This window comes from Malaclemys terrapin, chromosome 8, assembly GCF_027887155.1.
Source record: "Malaclemys terrapin pileata isolate rMalTer1 chromosome 8, rMalTer1.hap1, whole genome shotgun sequence".
Classification (NCBI taxonomy): Eukaryota; Metazoa; Chordata; order Testudines; family Emydidae; genus Malaclemys; species Malaclemys terrapin.
Window position 1 is genome coordinate 36,920,114 of NC_071512.1, and position 15,239 is coordinate 36,935,352.

Genomic DNA, 15,239 nt, shown 5'->3' on the forward strand with positions numbered 1-15,239 from the left:
ATAACTGCATCTATATAAGGGCTTTTGCTGGTATGGAAATGGTATATGTGAGTGGGGGGGGAAATCTGACCCGCCCTCAACCAACATAAGTATACCAGCAAAAGTTTAGTGTAGACCTGGCTTTAGTCTGATTTTGTTTCTGTCCCTTAGTATATTGCTAAGGCTATGTTTTAGTGATGGGTATTTTTAGTAAAAGTCACGAACAGGTCATGGGCAGTAAACAAAAAATCATGGCCCATGACCTGTCCGTGACTTTTACTAAAAATACCCATCACTAAAACTTGGCGGAGGGCTGTTCGGAGGCCCCGTGGGTACTGGAGGAGGGCAGCCTGGGTGCTGGGGGGGTGCGGGTGGCGGGGCCAGTAGGCTTCCTACCTGGCTCCGTGCCTCTTCCCCCCACTCCTCCCCCAGCACCAGCAGAGTTTGGGTGTGGGAGGGGGCATGGGACAGTGTGAGATGGGGCCTGGGCAGCGCTTACCTGGGGTGCTAGCAGCTGAGTAAGGGGGGTGTCACCACTTCCAAGGAGCCCTGCAGGTAAGCGCTGCCCAGAGTCCACCTCACCTTGTCCTCTGCCCCCTCCCACACCCAAACTCTGTTGCTGCTGAGGGAGGTGGTGCGGTGGCCTGAGATTGCACCAGCAGCAGCTGGTGCGATTGGCACAGGGGCTGCCTGAGCTGCCCCTGAGCCAGGCACACCGGTCACTGCTGAAGTCACGGAGGTCACAGAAAGTCACGGAATCCATGATCTCTGTGACAAACTCATAGCCTTATTTATTGCTCCCCCTCCTTTTTTTTTTTTTTTTTTTTTTTAAACAACTAGTGTTGCTCTTGCAAAGCTGTCTTGGAGAGGTTTAAAGCCGGTGATGTTTATTCAGTATCTCACCCCCCTGACCTGAAATAAACCCGGGCTTGGTATTGATCTATGAATACCTATATAGTTGTGTCAGATATTTGTGAACGCATCTGCTATAAGAGATGATCTCTTTTGTAATTGGATCTGTAAACCTCTCTGTGGCTGCTGCAGTCCTTTGGCAGGACTTCAGCAAGTTCCGTGAGCTACAACGATGCAGTTAAGTGTGCCAGTGTTAAGTGTCCCTGCTCATGTCCTCGTGTCCAGTTGCTTGTTGTCCAGTAGTAGTAGTACTTGCCACATCATCTGAGTTCTTGATGCCTGGGAATTGCTGAACATTTACAATGGGTGTTGCATTTTTATTGAGCAGCTATGTCTTAAATCAACACTTTCACATTCATATCTAATCAGCTACCAAATAAGATGCCTATTAGCTGCTCAAAGAAGTCCAAAAATAGCACAGTGACTGGTTGCTCTGTCATTTCACTACACTTCTGATTGGGTTAAATCAAAGAGCCCAAATTCTGCAAGTGCCATATTAGTAACTTTTCAGGGGCTTGAGGGCTGAACCTAGCTTGCACAACTTAATTTTTATTTAAAAATTACAAAAGCACATATGCTTAATATTTAAATGAATAGACATTTCTAGTTTGAGTTAATATAATCCTGCTAATTTAGTTTTTCTTCCAACAGCTGTAGGGATAGAGAATCTTTGTTCACTCTAATAGCTGTGTCCCTAATGTTTGAGAAACAATGTCAGATAGCCAATTTTGAGTCTCTCTTTGATGGTAAAATCTTGCAAAACTTGTCTTAAAAACAAAAAAAAGTCCCTGGCAATCCTGGCTTAGCCACTTTTAATTAGTTTGTATATTTAGTATTTTCATACTTACGGCTATGCTGGGGCCGGGGGGGCGGGGAGGTGTGTGCAGGGGAAGGGAGTATCTTGCTGCCACAAGAGAAGCAAATTTGTAAATGCCTAGGGTGTGAAATTTTACATTATGGCAGCAACTTCTTTGTTCAGCTCTCTTTAATATAGATATGTTTTTTTTAAACTTGTTAGAATAGGCACTGAATTGTGTTCAATTTCAAACTAACACAGTGATCTAGGAAGTTGCTTTTGTCATCTTAAATTGTGTGACAACCAGCTCCCATGTTGCACTATGATACAGAACTAGTGGGCAGCACATTTTTAAAGTGACAGCAAGTACATGCAATAAGATATCATTTTGAAACTTTAAATGTGACTATCTTCTGATAGTTTTTACAAGTAAGTTTAACCTAAAGACAAGCTCAAAGGAGATGGGGTACAAAAGGATTCTGGGCAAAAAGAGAAATTTTAGCAATATTAAATCTCTTCTTTCTTGTCTAAAACATATATTTAGGCTTATGTGAATATAACTTCAGTTAAGAATTTTAACTGAAGGAAATGATTTCAATTCAGAACAGGATCACATCGCTAAAATGTGCTTTCTATATGGAGAGGGAAAACTGTGAGCTTTAAACTATTAGCAAAGAACAAGTATTGTGCCATTGATCAAAGCAGGGAGGTGTGCTGTTGCTGGCCCTTGTCTTTGCAAATAGGAATGGGGCTTGGTCTACACTACAGAGTTAGGTCTATAGAAAACAGCTTACATTGACCTAATTATGTCAGTTTCTATACTACAATGCTGCTTCTGCCAAAGTAAGTGGCCCGCTGCACCGACATCATAACTCCACCTCCATGAGAGGTGTAATGCCTATGTCGATGTAGTTAGAGTGATGCAGTGTCTGTGTAGACACTGTTACTTAAACAGTAAGTTGGATGGAGCCCTCCCTCACCCCTAGTCCTGGCGCTGACAGCCTGAACTGTCAGCAGGGTGCAGGCTCATGGGCTGTGAGGTGCACCTCCCCCCGTTGCTGCCTCTTGGGCTCTCCCCTTCATCCCTCACTGGGAGCTCCCCCCGCCCTTTGCCCAGGGGCTGCCAGCCTCAGCTGTGAGCCTGTGTGGGGCTTGATTCACAGCAGAGAGCCTACCACCAGTGCAACTGACTTTCTTGTCAGTTTAATAGCTGCTATTACACCTCTACCCCGATAGAACGTGACCCGATATAATGTAGTAAAGCAGTGCTCTGGAGGGGTGGGACTGTGCACTCTGGCGGATCAAAGGAAGTTCGATATAACATGGTTTCACCTATAACACTGTAAGATTTTTTTTTTTTGGCTCCCGAGGACACTGTTATATCAGGGTAGAGGTGTATTTCACGTTTCCTCTCAAACTCCTGGCTGTGAGTACCTAGGGTGGGGATTGAGGGGGTTCCAGCTGTGAGACCCACAGGCTGACAGCTGGAGTCAGATCTGAAATGTGAAATAGCAGCTAAGAAACTGACAAGAATGTCAATTTCACTGCTGGTAGGCTCCCTACTGTGAAATTAAGCCCCATGAGGGCTCTCAGCTCTTGCTGTTGGGGTGGGGGGCTCACAGCTGTGAGCCTGTGCCCATGAGACAGCTGAGGGTAGGCCAGCTGTGAGCCCTGAGCCTACAGCTGAGGCTGTCCGCTCCAGGGCTGCCAGTCTTCAGCTGTCAGTGCCCCACAATGTCCCACTTCAGTTGGTTGAAGCGCTCCTGGTGAGGACATGCACCATCAACAGAAGGAGCAAGTGTGGGCATGAACCACTGCCTTAATGACTTTGGTGTCTGTATGTCGACTTAATTTTGTAGTGTAGACAAACCTTGAGTTTGGTCTGCTGGCAATAGTCAAGGAGGAAATTGTCCTTTGCCTCCAGGTCATGTGTTATGAGAGGGCCAAAAATGAAGTCACATGAAGCAAAATTTTAATGGAGCAGAATCCATGGAATAGATTGTAATAATTTATAGTTAGATTGACCTCCCTATCTTTGCCCAAAACATTGTCAGCCTATCTGTTATGGTTGGGCAAACTTGCCAAAAAATAAGTCCTTTTCAAGATTTGCTGAGTATGCATGGCATTTTGCACAGGGTCACTTCAGTGATAGCTAAAACATTCATCTTGTTTAGTATATCTTCAAAAGGGAGATCAGTTGGTCTGTAATTAAAGAAATAATATCAGTATACTGTGCATAACTTCTTGGATATAGTTGAAGTTAAATATATTGGTTTTATTGTGCAGCCACTTGTTATGCATGTAGGATGGCATTCTTCCTACAAGTTACGGAGATAGTTTAACAATTATGAATCTTAATTCAGGCCGAAGCTCTGATTTAGCTAAGTCACCTGTCCAAGGAATATGTTTTATAATGAACAAAAATAATGATACACTAAACAGGAGTATATTTCATAAGTGTGAAGAAGATTCTCTGAGGCTAACAGGAACCTGTTTATTCTAGTCCTTAAGTGAACATAACGTGGAATTGGAGTTGAGCAGCAGAAAAATCTTAGTGTAGGAATATATTTTGATGAGTCATAAATGGCTTGTGTACTTCATTCACGTTGATGTAGTTGCTAAGCTGTTATTCCTTAACCTCTCAACTCTCTTGCTCACAGTAGCATATTTCCTCAATATTAGTAACATAACTGTATTAATCATAATATGCGTATGGTCTGTATTTTTGCTTAACCAGAAGTGTCGCTTCTTAAAATTCTTGTGGTGACAAACTGTTTAGTCTTTATTTGAACAGACACCAGATGGCTGCCATTGACACTAAGAGTAGCACACCATACCGCTTAAAAGTACTTGTGCTAACATACAGCAAACATGTTGCTTTTCTGGAAAATGTATTTAACAGAAGATGTCAAGTCTAGTGATGTCAAACATTTTATCCATCCAATCTAATTATGGCCTGAATGGCACATCAAATTCTGTGGAATCTAAAGTTTTGTTTAAATAAATAAATTCTAGCCTTTGTGACCTACAGTTAAACTCTGTTTTGTATGATTGTTACTGAGTCTGCAGACAGTCTGAACCAATGGTTTTGAATAATGAACTTCCCCATCCTCATGACTCTCACTGGCCTATTAACACAAACCCTCAATGATGACACTTTAAATGTAAGCAGTAACTATCTAACTGCTTATCATTTTAGAAGGGTGGAATGGGGGAGTGGGAATTGGGAGAGTTAGAAGGAAGAGAAAAGAGAATAGGTAAAAGAGGGCCGAGATAGCAATTGTGTTTAAGGTGAGCATCTGTTCAACATCGCTTAGTAGGAATATACCAACTGATAATTAAGTTGCTACTATATAAAGGCCATATTTCATTGTAAAGCTCTCCTTGACCTTAATGGAGAACCCTCAGATCTTATCTAGAGATCACCTATAGCTGTGGTTCTCAACCTGTTCACCATTGTGGGCTGCATATGCAGCCCCCTATGTATTATGTGGGCCGCATCCACTATTAAAATATATATATATATTACATACTCTCTCTCTCTCTCTACCTGCATGGCTCTGAGGATGTCACATGGGCCACATCTGTGTGCTGATTGAGGTGCAAGTGGCCTGTGGGTTAAGAACCACAGACACATAGAGTGGTAGGATAGCAGTCTTCATCTTGTCTAATCCTCTGCCTCTCCAAGGTAGCCCACAACAGGGATATAAAGCCTGACCTACACTTGTTATATAAGTGTAGCTGTGTTTGTTAAAGGTGTAATATATCTGACACCCCTAACAAACAGAGCTATGCAGGTATAAGCCCTAGGGAGGGTGCCATTTAGACCAGTATAGCTTATCATTTCAGAGCACAGTTACAACTACATCCACACTATGAGGATTTTGCCAGGTTTAGCTATACTGGTATAGCTAATACCTGCAAAACTCTCGGTGCACAAAAGGCCTAAGTGTGGATTTTGATGAGGACGTCTCTCCATTTCAGGAGCTCAACTGAGACAACAAACTCAGTTTATAAACACCACTGTTGATCTGGGACAGATTTGATCAGGTGATTTAGAGGTGAAAATTTCTATTCCTTTATTAATCCTTTAACCTAGAGAATCCTTTCAAAACATTTTAAATTCCATAATCTTATGCTTGATGGTGTAGTTCTAGTACTATTTCATTTTCTAACAAAAAAGCTTGATAGGAAAACTGTTTAAAATAAAATGCTGTAATATTTCTTTTAAGAAAATAATGAAGTTATAGTATTTTTGTAGTTTGGCGTTTCATGGTTTTTATTTTTCTAACTTCAAAACAGGTTGAGTCATTTATTTTGGACCAAGAAGACCTGGATAACCCAGTGCTTAAAACAACATCTGAGTTATTCTTATCAAGTGCTGCAGAAGGCACCGATTTAAGAACTGTGGATCCAGAAACACAAGCAAGATTAGAAGCCTTGCTAGAAGCAGCAGGTACTATGTTTGTATAGTATTTTCTTGTAACTGGAAGCTTTACCTTCACAAGTTCAATCATTTGTTTTTTGGTCACATGAAACATTGACCAGGTTTAAAATGTGTTTTGATGGTGGAGAGTCTGAGAAAAGTGACAGTTCATAGTTTCTCATTTAAGAGGCTTTCTGGGTCAGTATTACTTCATTTATAATGTAAGAAACCATAAAGTGAAGTAAATGGCATTTGTCATTAACCAGGCTAAGAGTAAAAGTAATTTTATGGATGAGGGTTAAAGGAGCAAGGAAAGGAAACTGGTTTGCTAAACTGCCATTTCCCCCTTCCCTCATAGAGTAGTGATATGTAATCCTGAACTCATTATTTCAATAAACTTACAGGTGAAATGTTGGTGCTCTGCTTTGGCTGTCAAATACATCTGTAGTCACTTGAATCAGTCTTTGACCTCTATGCAAAATAGTTTATCCTCTATATTAGAAGAGACTTCCTGGTGCTAGCTTTATGTAATCAAAATGTTCTCATTTTTAGTTACGTTTGTCACCATGAGGTATGACAAAAATCTATGTTTTAGAGCCTGAAAAATAAAATCAAATTCTTACTAGAAATACCTCCCCTACATTGTTGAACTTCAATGAAAACAATTACTGATTGGATTTAAATGTTACCTTCTAGTGTTTGCAATCAAATATTTGCAGCATTGTATCAGTGCACGAAACCCAGAAAGTGAAAATGGCAAGCTAAGAAATGCAGAAAGTATACAATGTTAACAATGCAAAGAAAACCTATCCCTTTCAAGAAACCCTGGTGGTGGTTAGTGTTACTTACAGACACTTGCTGAAACTGGTAGGTTTCTGGTCAAATTGAATTTTTGTAAAGGCAAACTTCAGTTTAAAATATTTTAGAATTGGGTAGGACAATGACTTCGTGCTTTCCTGTTTTAAGAGCATAAGCAGCCTCCCACCCAAAATATGCTATGTATTTGGGGGAAGGCTGTCATTCATTCAGGCTTTAGGCAGTATTTCCAAATTGTGCATAATCTCAAAATTCAATTTCACAGTGGAATGCCCAAACCTATGATGACCCACTTTCTTTTCTAGCTCCCTGTCCAAACCCTGGGACAGCTTTCCATGCTGTCCCATCAAGGAATTGGTGGCAGCATTATTAACTGCTGCCAGGAGAAGAATGGGTTACGAGTGAAAAGAGAGTCAGAGAAAGGGGCATGAGGCAGCAGAAACACCAGATCTGTAGATAAGCATGAATTCCCGTGAGCCATCTCCTAGGGACTGACCCTCCTGGCCTTGTGGAAGAAGAGAACAGTCCCTTACTATCTCCTTCAGAGGGTATGTCTAGACTGGGTTAAAGTAGGGGTGGGGGGTGGGTGTTTAAATGATAGCTAACACATTTTGACATATTAAAATTTTAGTTTACTTGGGACAAGGTACATTTTAAACACTTCAACACAAGCTAGATGGTTGAGGCAAGCCTAAGATATACCGTGACTAACTACCGTAATGTGCTAAAATACACCTTGCCTTGTTTATAGACTGTTTTTTAAAATGTTTGCTAACATATTTTTAAAACAGCACACACCTTTTTATTCCAGTATAAATATATCCAAAAGGGGCATTAAGATTTATCCACGCAGTTACATCAGTTTAAAGGTGACGTTTTTTTTTAAACCAATTTAATTAGTAGTACAAAACCTTGTATAGGTATTTTATTCAGTTAAGAGTAGTTTCTTTTAGCTTAGCTTAGTTCTATTCTTTACTGACTTAAGATAAACCAAACTAAGCCATACTTAAACAGGATCAGAGTATCTACACATGGTTTTGCACTAGTTCAACTAAAATAGCGCTTAAACACATTTAACTTAAAACTGGTACAACTGTCTCATGGACAAACCCTTGGCCTCTGTGGAAGAGAATGTCCCAAGGCTCTCTCACGGGAATTGAAATATTTGACCCATTTGAGTTGCCCCTTTTTGTCAGAGGAGGGTTAGAAGAGAAGAGACTGTTACTAGTGTGCTGTATCGATTCTGAAGCCTGTTGCTCTGGGTGTGTATTTGGAGTGGGAAGGGGGGTCTGAACGACTGGTTGTATGAAGCTTCTTGTTTCATAAGCTTTGTGTTTGCACCTGTACTTGTAGCATCCAAAGTTTTTTCACAGGATTAAACATAAGAACAAGTTAGTGGCCCTGTCAAGATTAAAAAATGGTAATGTCAGCTAACACTTTTTTTAATTAACACATTTTTTAAAACCCAGCTTCACCTTTAAAAGTAGTTCTGGTCAACCAGTGCTCCCTCTTGTTTATTTCTGATAATGCTTGGAAGAAGCATGGTTAGAGCTCTTTGAAAGAGGAATGGTAAGTGGAAAAAATGAAAGTTGGGTAGGGGATCTGAAGCAGTGTGAGAAACTGTAGAAGACTTAAGATAACTCTTCCTTTATTAGAAACTGCTTTCCTTAGGTAGACAAATGCTATCTTCTGAAAAGCCAGATCAGGTTTCAAGATGTTGCTGCAATGGGGGGAGGGGCTAAGTCACCTGACCCATAGTGGGAAAGAATGAGTCATGATTCTTACTTGAAATTTATCTCCTCTTAATTGGGGAATGTATAATTTCTAAAACAAACCCTAGAATACTTCACACTAAAAGAAGGATATAGCTTGACAGCTAAAGGCAGTGTGAAGTCATAAGTAAAATATTCTGTTTTGTACTCCCCCAGGCAGGGACACTTCATCTGGAAGCACTGTTCATTTCTGGGGACTACACAGTTCCATACAGTTCACTGAGGAGCAACAAAATAATCACGGTGTAAAAGTGACTTATAACAAGATTAGAAGAACTAAATTATAGGCAGGGCTGGTAGGATCGCTGTTAAGGGTGCTTGACACTTCCCATAAGACCCTGTTTTCAGTTGCTTAAAACTTTGCTAAACTTCAATAGTTTGGGTTGAAAATTTCCATGCCAGGTGTCTGCCTCACAGAGAAGTTTTGGGGAAAGGGGCTAAGGTAAAATACATTGAATTGCCAATTTAAAAAGTCTGATCTTTTCTTTGAGACGCTTCAGCCACTCCTATACTTAAGAGCAGGGACTTGAAATTTGGCAGGGAGATGGCCTTTGTGTCAGTGATGTTCTTTTGCTGTTCCATGAAAATCTCCCCAAATTTGGCCAATTTATAAGCCTGTGAGAACTCTTTGCACATGCTCCAAGAATTCATGGCAGCTAAAATCTGAGAATTGTTCTCACTGTGCTTGCTCCAGCTCTCAGTTCCTAATGTTGACCAGACTGTGTATGTGCCATTCCATGGAGTGACTGAGCATGTTCCATCCCATGGCTACAGGGTTGAAGCTGTTCTGGGTCCATGTGGGGCTGGTTACTGGAATTGAGAGCTCTGTTGTTCTCTTAGTGACCCCAGTGCTGGCACTCACGCAGGTGTAGGAGGAAGCCATCTGACTCTTTTTTGCCGAGCGAGCAAAAGCCAGACCAGGGTATTGGGTGAGAGGAAGGAGTATATTGTAACACAGATCCAGGTGGGGACTGGAAGTGGGGTGGCAGGCGGGGATGGAAAGAGAAACTAGGATTAGGAGATTGTGGGGATGTGTGTGTGGAGATGATTCAGACTGGTTGGACAATGAGTTTGGGACTAGGAGTTTAGGGTGGGTGGTGTGACCAATCCAATGAGCAGCTGTAATGGAAACTTGGACTGACTGTGCAAGGAGACTGTGACTTGGATGAGAGGCCTGAAGTCTAGAAACTTGACCAATGAGGGAAGGTTGAAAAAAATTTAGTCTGGAAAAGAGAAGACTGAGAGCGGACATAAGTTTTCAAGTACATAAAAGGTTGTTACATGGAGGAGGAAGAAAAATTATTGTTTTTGCCTTCTGAGGATAGGACAAGAAGCAGTGGGCTTAAACTGCAGCAAGGGAGGTTAGGTTGGACATTAGGAAAAACTTCCCAACTGTCAGGGTGGTTAAGCACTGGAATAAATTGCCTAGGGAGGTTGTGGAATCTCAATCATTGGAGATTTTTAAGAGCACGTTAGACAAACCTCTGTCAGGGATGGTCTAGTCTAGATAATACTTAGTCCTGCCATGAGTGCAGGGGAGTGGACTAATGACCTCTTGAGGTACCTTCCAGTGCAGAGTGGGTAGACAAGGAGAGTGGGTGTGGAATGAGGAGCCAGAGGTGGGGAAGAGAGAGGAGCGGGGCAGGGGACATGTTCGGGAGGAATAAGAGAAGGCTCAGACCACTAGAGAATACTCTCTCGGGAACTTTGAATTGTATTCCAGGTTCTAGTGTCACCCTTCCTCTGTTGTCAGTCAATATCTGTGAAACCCACTTGCAAAATGTCTCCTCCCCTCCAGTGCTGGAGTGGATGACAGTGTATTGTTGCTATCAGATACTCCACTAGTTCAAGTGTCAGTGGTCTGCCTAGTGGCTCTGAGTGTTCATCACTACATGGTTCATCAGTAGGGAATCAGTAGGATGCCATGTGTGCAGGGCCGGCTCCAGCTTTTTTGCCGCCCCAAGTGGCTAAGAGGAAAAAAAAAGATAAAGCCGCGATTGGTGGCAGCTCTACCGTGCCGCTTCATTCTTCGGCGGCAATTCGGCAGCCGGTCATTCCCCTCAAGAGGGACTGAGGGACCCACCGCCGAAGACCCGGACGTGCCGCCCCAAGCACCTGCTTCCTGCATTGGTTCCTGGAGCCGGCCCTGAATGTCTGTTTTTCACTTTGCAATCTTCATGCTCTTCTTATGTAGCTTTTAACAAGCCATCAGACATCAGAACTTAGGAAATGCTTGTGCAACTTAATTTGGCCCCCTTGAGTGTATATATTGTGATGTGCCTTCCTGGCTTCTGGTCCCAGTTCTCTTCCTGAGACCCCAGCTCCTTATCAGACTGGCAACCAGGGCAGATAGATCTATCTCCTTGTCCAGACAGACCCTTCTTCCAGCTGCCCATTTGATCTTTGTGCTTTTTCTAGTCCCAGTCTTTACCTCATTCCCTGCCCCTCAAGCTTCCAGTCCCCTTATTCATCCAGTCCCAATACACGATGGTCAGTTTTTCTCTCTCAGCTTCAATCCCAGTTTCCTTGTTTTCTAATTACTCCCCTGCTCCCACAGTTGTCCTATATGCATTTGAGACGGGCTGCTCCACACTAGCAGGTGTGTCATTGAGAGCACAGGGAGACAAATTCCTTCCCTGCTATAAGTTCTGGTGCTGAGCTGGCCCCAGGGCATAATTACTGGAAAAGTTTGGCCTTAGCATATGCCATCCCCACAGAGTGGCTGTACATACTCCAGCCCAGAGAGTATGGAGTATGTACAGCCACTCTGTGGGGATGGCGTATGCACAGTTTGGTCCACACTAGGAGCTGTAAAAGGCAGGATCATGCTCAGTGAGGATGGAATCTTCTGATACTTTTAGATGCTAAATTAAATCTCTGAATATGTGCACACTGAAATTTTACAAAGTCTTGCTGAATTTTGGCCGTATCGCAGGAACAGCAAAGCACATCCCTGACACAAGGGCCACTTCCCTGCCAAATTTCAAGTCCCCACTCTAAACCATGGAGACCCTATAGCTTCTCAAAGAAAAGGTTACTAGAATAAACAAATCAGCGTATTTTCCTTAACCTTGTTCTCAAGTGGCTGACATGTTTTGGCTAAAACTTAAAAAAAAAACTTAGTCTGACATAGACACCTGGCATGAAAAAGTTCAGCCTGAATGGCTAGTTATGGCAAAGTTTTAAGCAACTTAAAACAGAGTCTTATGAAGGGAAGGGTTGGACAACTGTAATAGGTAGTTCTTAGCTGAAGGGTAGGGAAGAGACAAAAGGAAATAATCAAAGTATTTGAAAGATGTGATCACTAAGAAGGGAGAATTATTCTGGAATTATTTCTTCTTGGTTCAGGCTGCCATGAGCATATCAGGCCTACGTTCAGATTAATCCACTGGCTCCTAGTCTACTTCCAATGCCAAAATTAAGGAGTTGGTCCTAATTTTCTAAGCAATTAGTGGATTAGACACCAGCTACATCACAGACTAAATTTTGATCTATGAGCCACTGAGAAAGCTGCGCTCCTCTGGGAGAAGCACATCATTGAGCCCAGAAAGGAGGCTATTAGAGCTGGAGACACAGCATTCTCTGTCAGGGGGATCAGGCCTAGGGAACAGTATTGCAGAGGAGATCAGGTGAATTTAGGGCCTAACCCACTTTACGAGACATTGCAAAGCTTTGAGTCTTTCCGCTGTGACGCTTGCAATCTGAACGCCATTCTTATTTTCCCCTACCCCAAGCAGAGCTTAACCTATAAAGGGAGAAGTGTTGGACTCCATGAAGTCCACTAGGAACTTTGCTGTTGATATTGATTTTAAGTGGAAGATGCTGAGATGCTATGGTGATTAATAACAGCATAAAACTAAAATAAATGGTAAAAGTGGTAGTTTAAAGGGACAAGACATAAAGAGATGGCATTAAACAGAGGAAAACTAGGCTAAATATAAGGAAACACTTTCATACAGACTTCAGTATTATTCTGTTGTCTAATGAAGTGGCAATTCCATCACTTAGCAAACTTAAAACTGGACTGGAGAAATCACTGGGGGGAACCAATAAGCATAGTACATAACCTATGGGGAAATCTATCATATTTCTTCAGTTTAGTGCTTGGGTGAAAAATCTTCTAGTAGTACGTAGACTAAGTAGCTTTGGAAAAATATATAATAGTATGTATTTTTAAGCGTGTCCAGTCAAGAACTTTAATTTGAATATTCTGCATAAATATTACCCTGTAAATCTAGGTATGAAAATTAAAATTTGGTTGATTGCAGCAACTTGAGCTTTGTACCAAAGCAGAGGATAATCATCAGACATAACGTAACATACTGGATTTAGCGTGGGACCAAGATATGGCTTCTGTTCCTGGTTCTCACTAACTTGTACTGTGGCCTTGAGCAGGTTAAACACTTTTTCCTCATCTAAAATTGAGAATAGTGTATACATACACACCACCTCACAGTACTATTGTGAAGGTTAGTTCTGTCTTCACCTTTTTGAAGATGTAAGATGCTAGAAGTACTAAATTATTTTGTGAAACTTTTTCAGATAAGTACTACTCGGTATTTGAATCTATATTGAAAAAGCAAAATATCATTAGGATAAACTAAAGGAAATATTGAGTGTGGTAGCTTGATGGTAAAAAGCTTAATTTGAAGGGTGCTGAAAGGAACTAGCACTGCTGGTGACGTTCCACACACATTCCTACTTGGGTTCACATTTCTCTGGCGGGTTTAGATAAAAATACCAAATCTTTCTACCTTCACAGGAGGCTTCCAAACCATATGTCCATCATGGATTTTAAACAGTACTGCCTAGTGGTGTATTGCTTTGTTTTCTTCCTTAAACCCTGGAGGAGGAAAATGCTTTCTGCTGGCATTACCAGTCTACAGTAACTCCTCACTTAAAGTCATCCCAGTTAACGTTGTTACATTGCTGATCAATTAGGGAACATGCTCATTTAAAGTCGTGCAATGCTCCCTTCTAACGTCGTTTGGCAGCCACCTGTTTTTGTCCATTGCTTGCAGAAAGAGAAGCCCGTTGCAGTTAGCTGGTGGGGTCTTGTAACCAGGGTGGACTGGCAGCCTCCCTATCAGCTCCCCCAAGTTCCCTGTGCTGCAGCCGCCCAGCAGGCTATCAATTGTCGGCAGTTCAGCTGTCTCCCCCCCCCCACTGCCATGTGCTGCTCCTGCCCTCTGCCTTGGAGCTGCTCCCAGAGACTCCTGCTTGCTGTGTGGGAGGGAAGGGGGGGTAATGTCAGGTGTCCCCCTCCCCCTGCTCCTGCACCCCGCTTACTCCTTCATATAGAGCAGGGAGGGGACATGGACAGAGAGAGCTTGGGGCACCAGCTGCTCTCAACTTCCTGATCCACTTAAAAAGACAACACACTTAAGAGTGGGTCAGCTTACTTACAGGGGCAGTGTGCATCTCTCTTCCCCTCCCCTCCCCCCACACAAGGTGTGTGTGTCTGTCTGCTATGCTGTGTCCCCTCCCTCGTGTTCGTGCTGCCTTGTGAGAGAGGCTACATTAACAACAATGTGTTAACCCTTGAGGGCTCAGCCGAGTGTTAGTTCATCATTTAGCAGCAAGGCATTCCCTGGGGAATATCCCTCCCTCTTCCACCCTCTAACTTCACCACCTCAACCAAACTTCACAATCATCATAGCTGTGAACAGGATTAAATTGTTTGTTTAAAACTTATACTATGTATAATATATAGTTTTTTGTCTGGTGAAAAAAATTTCCCTGGAACCTAACCCCCTCCCCCCCATTTACATTAATTCTTATGGGGAAATTGGATTCGCTTAACATCGTTTCGCTTAGTCACATTTTTCAGGAACATAACTACAACGTTAAGCGAGGAGTTACTGTATTTCAAGGCCTTGCACTGTGTAGATTGGACAGCATGGAACATTGAACCAGTGCAGGCACAAACAGTTCAACTGTTCCTGAAATGATGTACCTTTCCTGTGTAGTGGGCCTTCAGTGTTGTAGTTCTTGTTCATGTAGGTTCTACCTGCTGTAGACCTGTTTGTGATAACAGCTTCATAAGCAGCTATTTGGAGAGTCAAGGGGAATGATCAGGTATGTTAGCTTACTGGTAGTGTCTGGAGTTCGTTAATCTCTCCTGTCCTTTTTCCACTATGTACCGCAAAATAGTGAGGAAGATATGCACTGATAAGTCTGTAGTTGTATTCCTGGATTTGTCTTGTTGAGTGTGGTTTGCAGAACTAGTTTGCCTCCCAAATCCATGGATGCTCTCAGGACTTAACATGGGCATGTTCATTATTGACTCTGGGACCTATGTCCTGATGACTTGTCCTTTTGAAAGGCTAATGATTCAAATGCTAGAGATGTTTAGTCGGGTGATTACTCTTTCAGTTACTCTGTTTGGTCGTTGCATCCTCTAAGAATGCCTAAGTAAATGCTCCCATTCCTATTTGAGTGACAAGTGGATCCCATCTATGCTGGTTGGTGGGTCTGAGTTGAATTAAAAGTATCTGTTAATGTTTCAGAATCTTGTACATATATCTGGAATGTTGTG

The 15,239-nt window shown here is 42.3% G+C and overlaps 1 protein-coding gene across 14 annotated transcripts in view; it reads left to right on the forward strand.

Annotated features, from left to right (window-relative positions):
* Nucleotides 1-15,239, forward strand: part of ANKHD1 (ankyrin repeat and KH domain containing 1) — a 199,674-nt gene that overhangs the window by 17,213 nt on the left and 167,222 nt on the right. For all 14 annotated transcript variants that reach the window (XM_054038722.1, XM_054038708.1, XM_054038713.1 and 11 more), the window contains exon 2: nucleotides 5,990-6,143. In XM_054038722.1, the coding sequence (XP_053894697.1) occupies nucleotides 5,990-6,143 (154 nt within the window). The remainder of the gene's footprint in view (nucleotides 1-5,989; nucleotides 6,144-15,239) is intronic.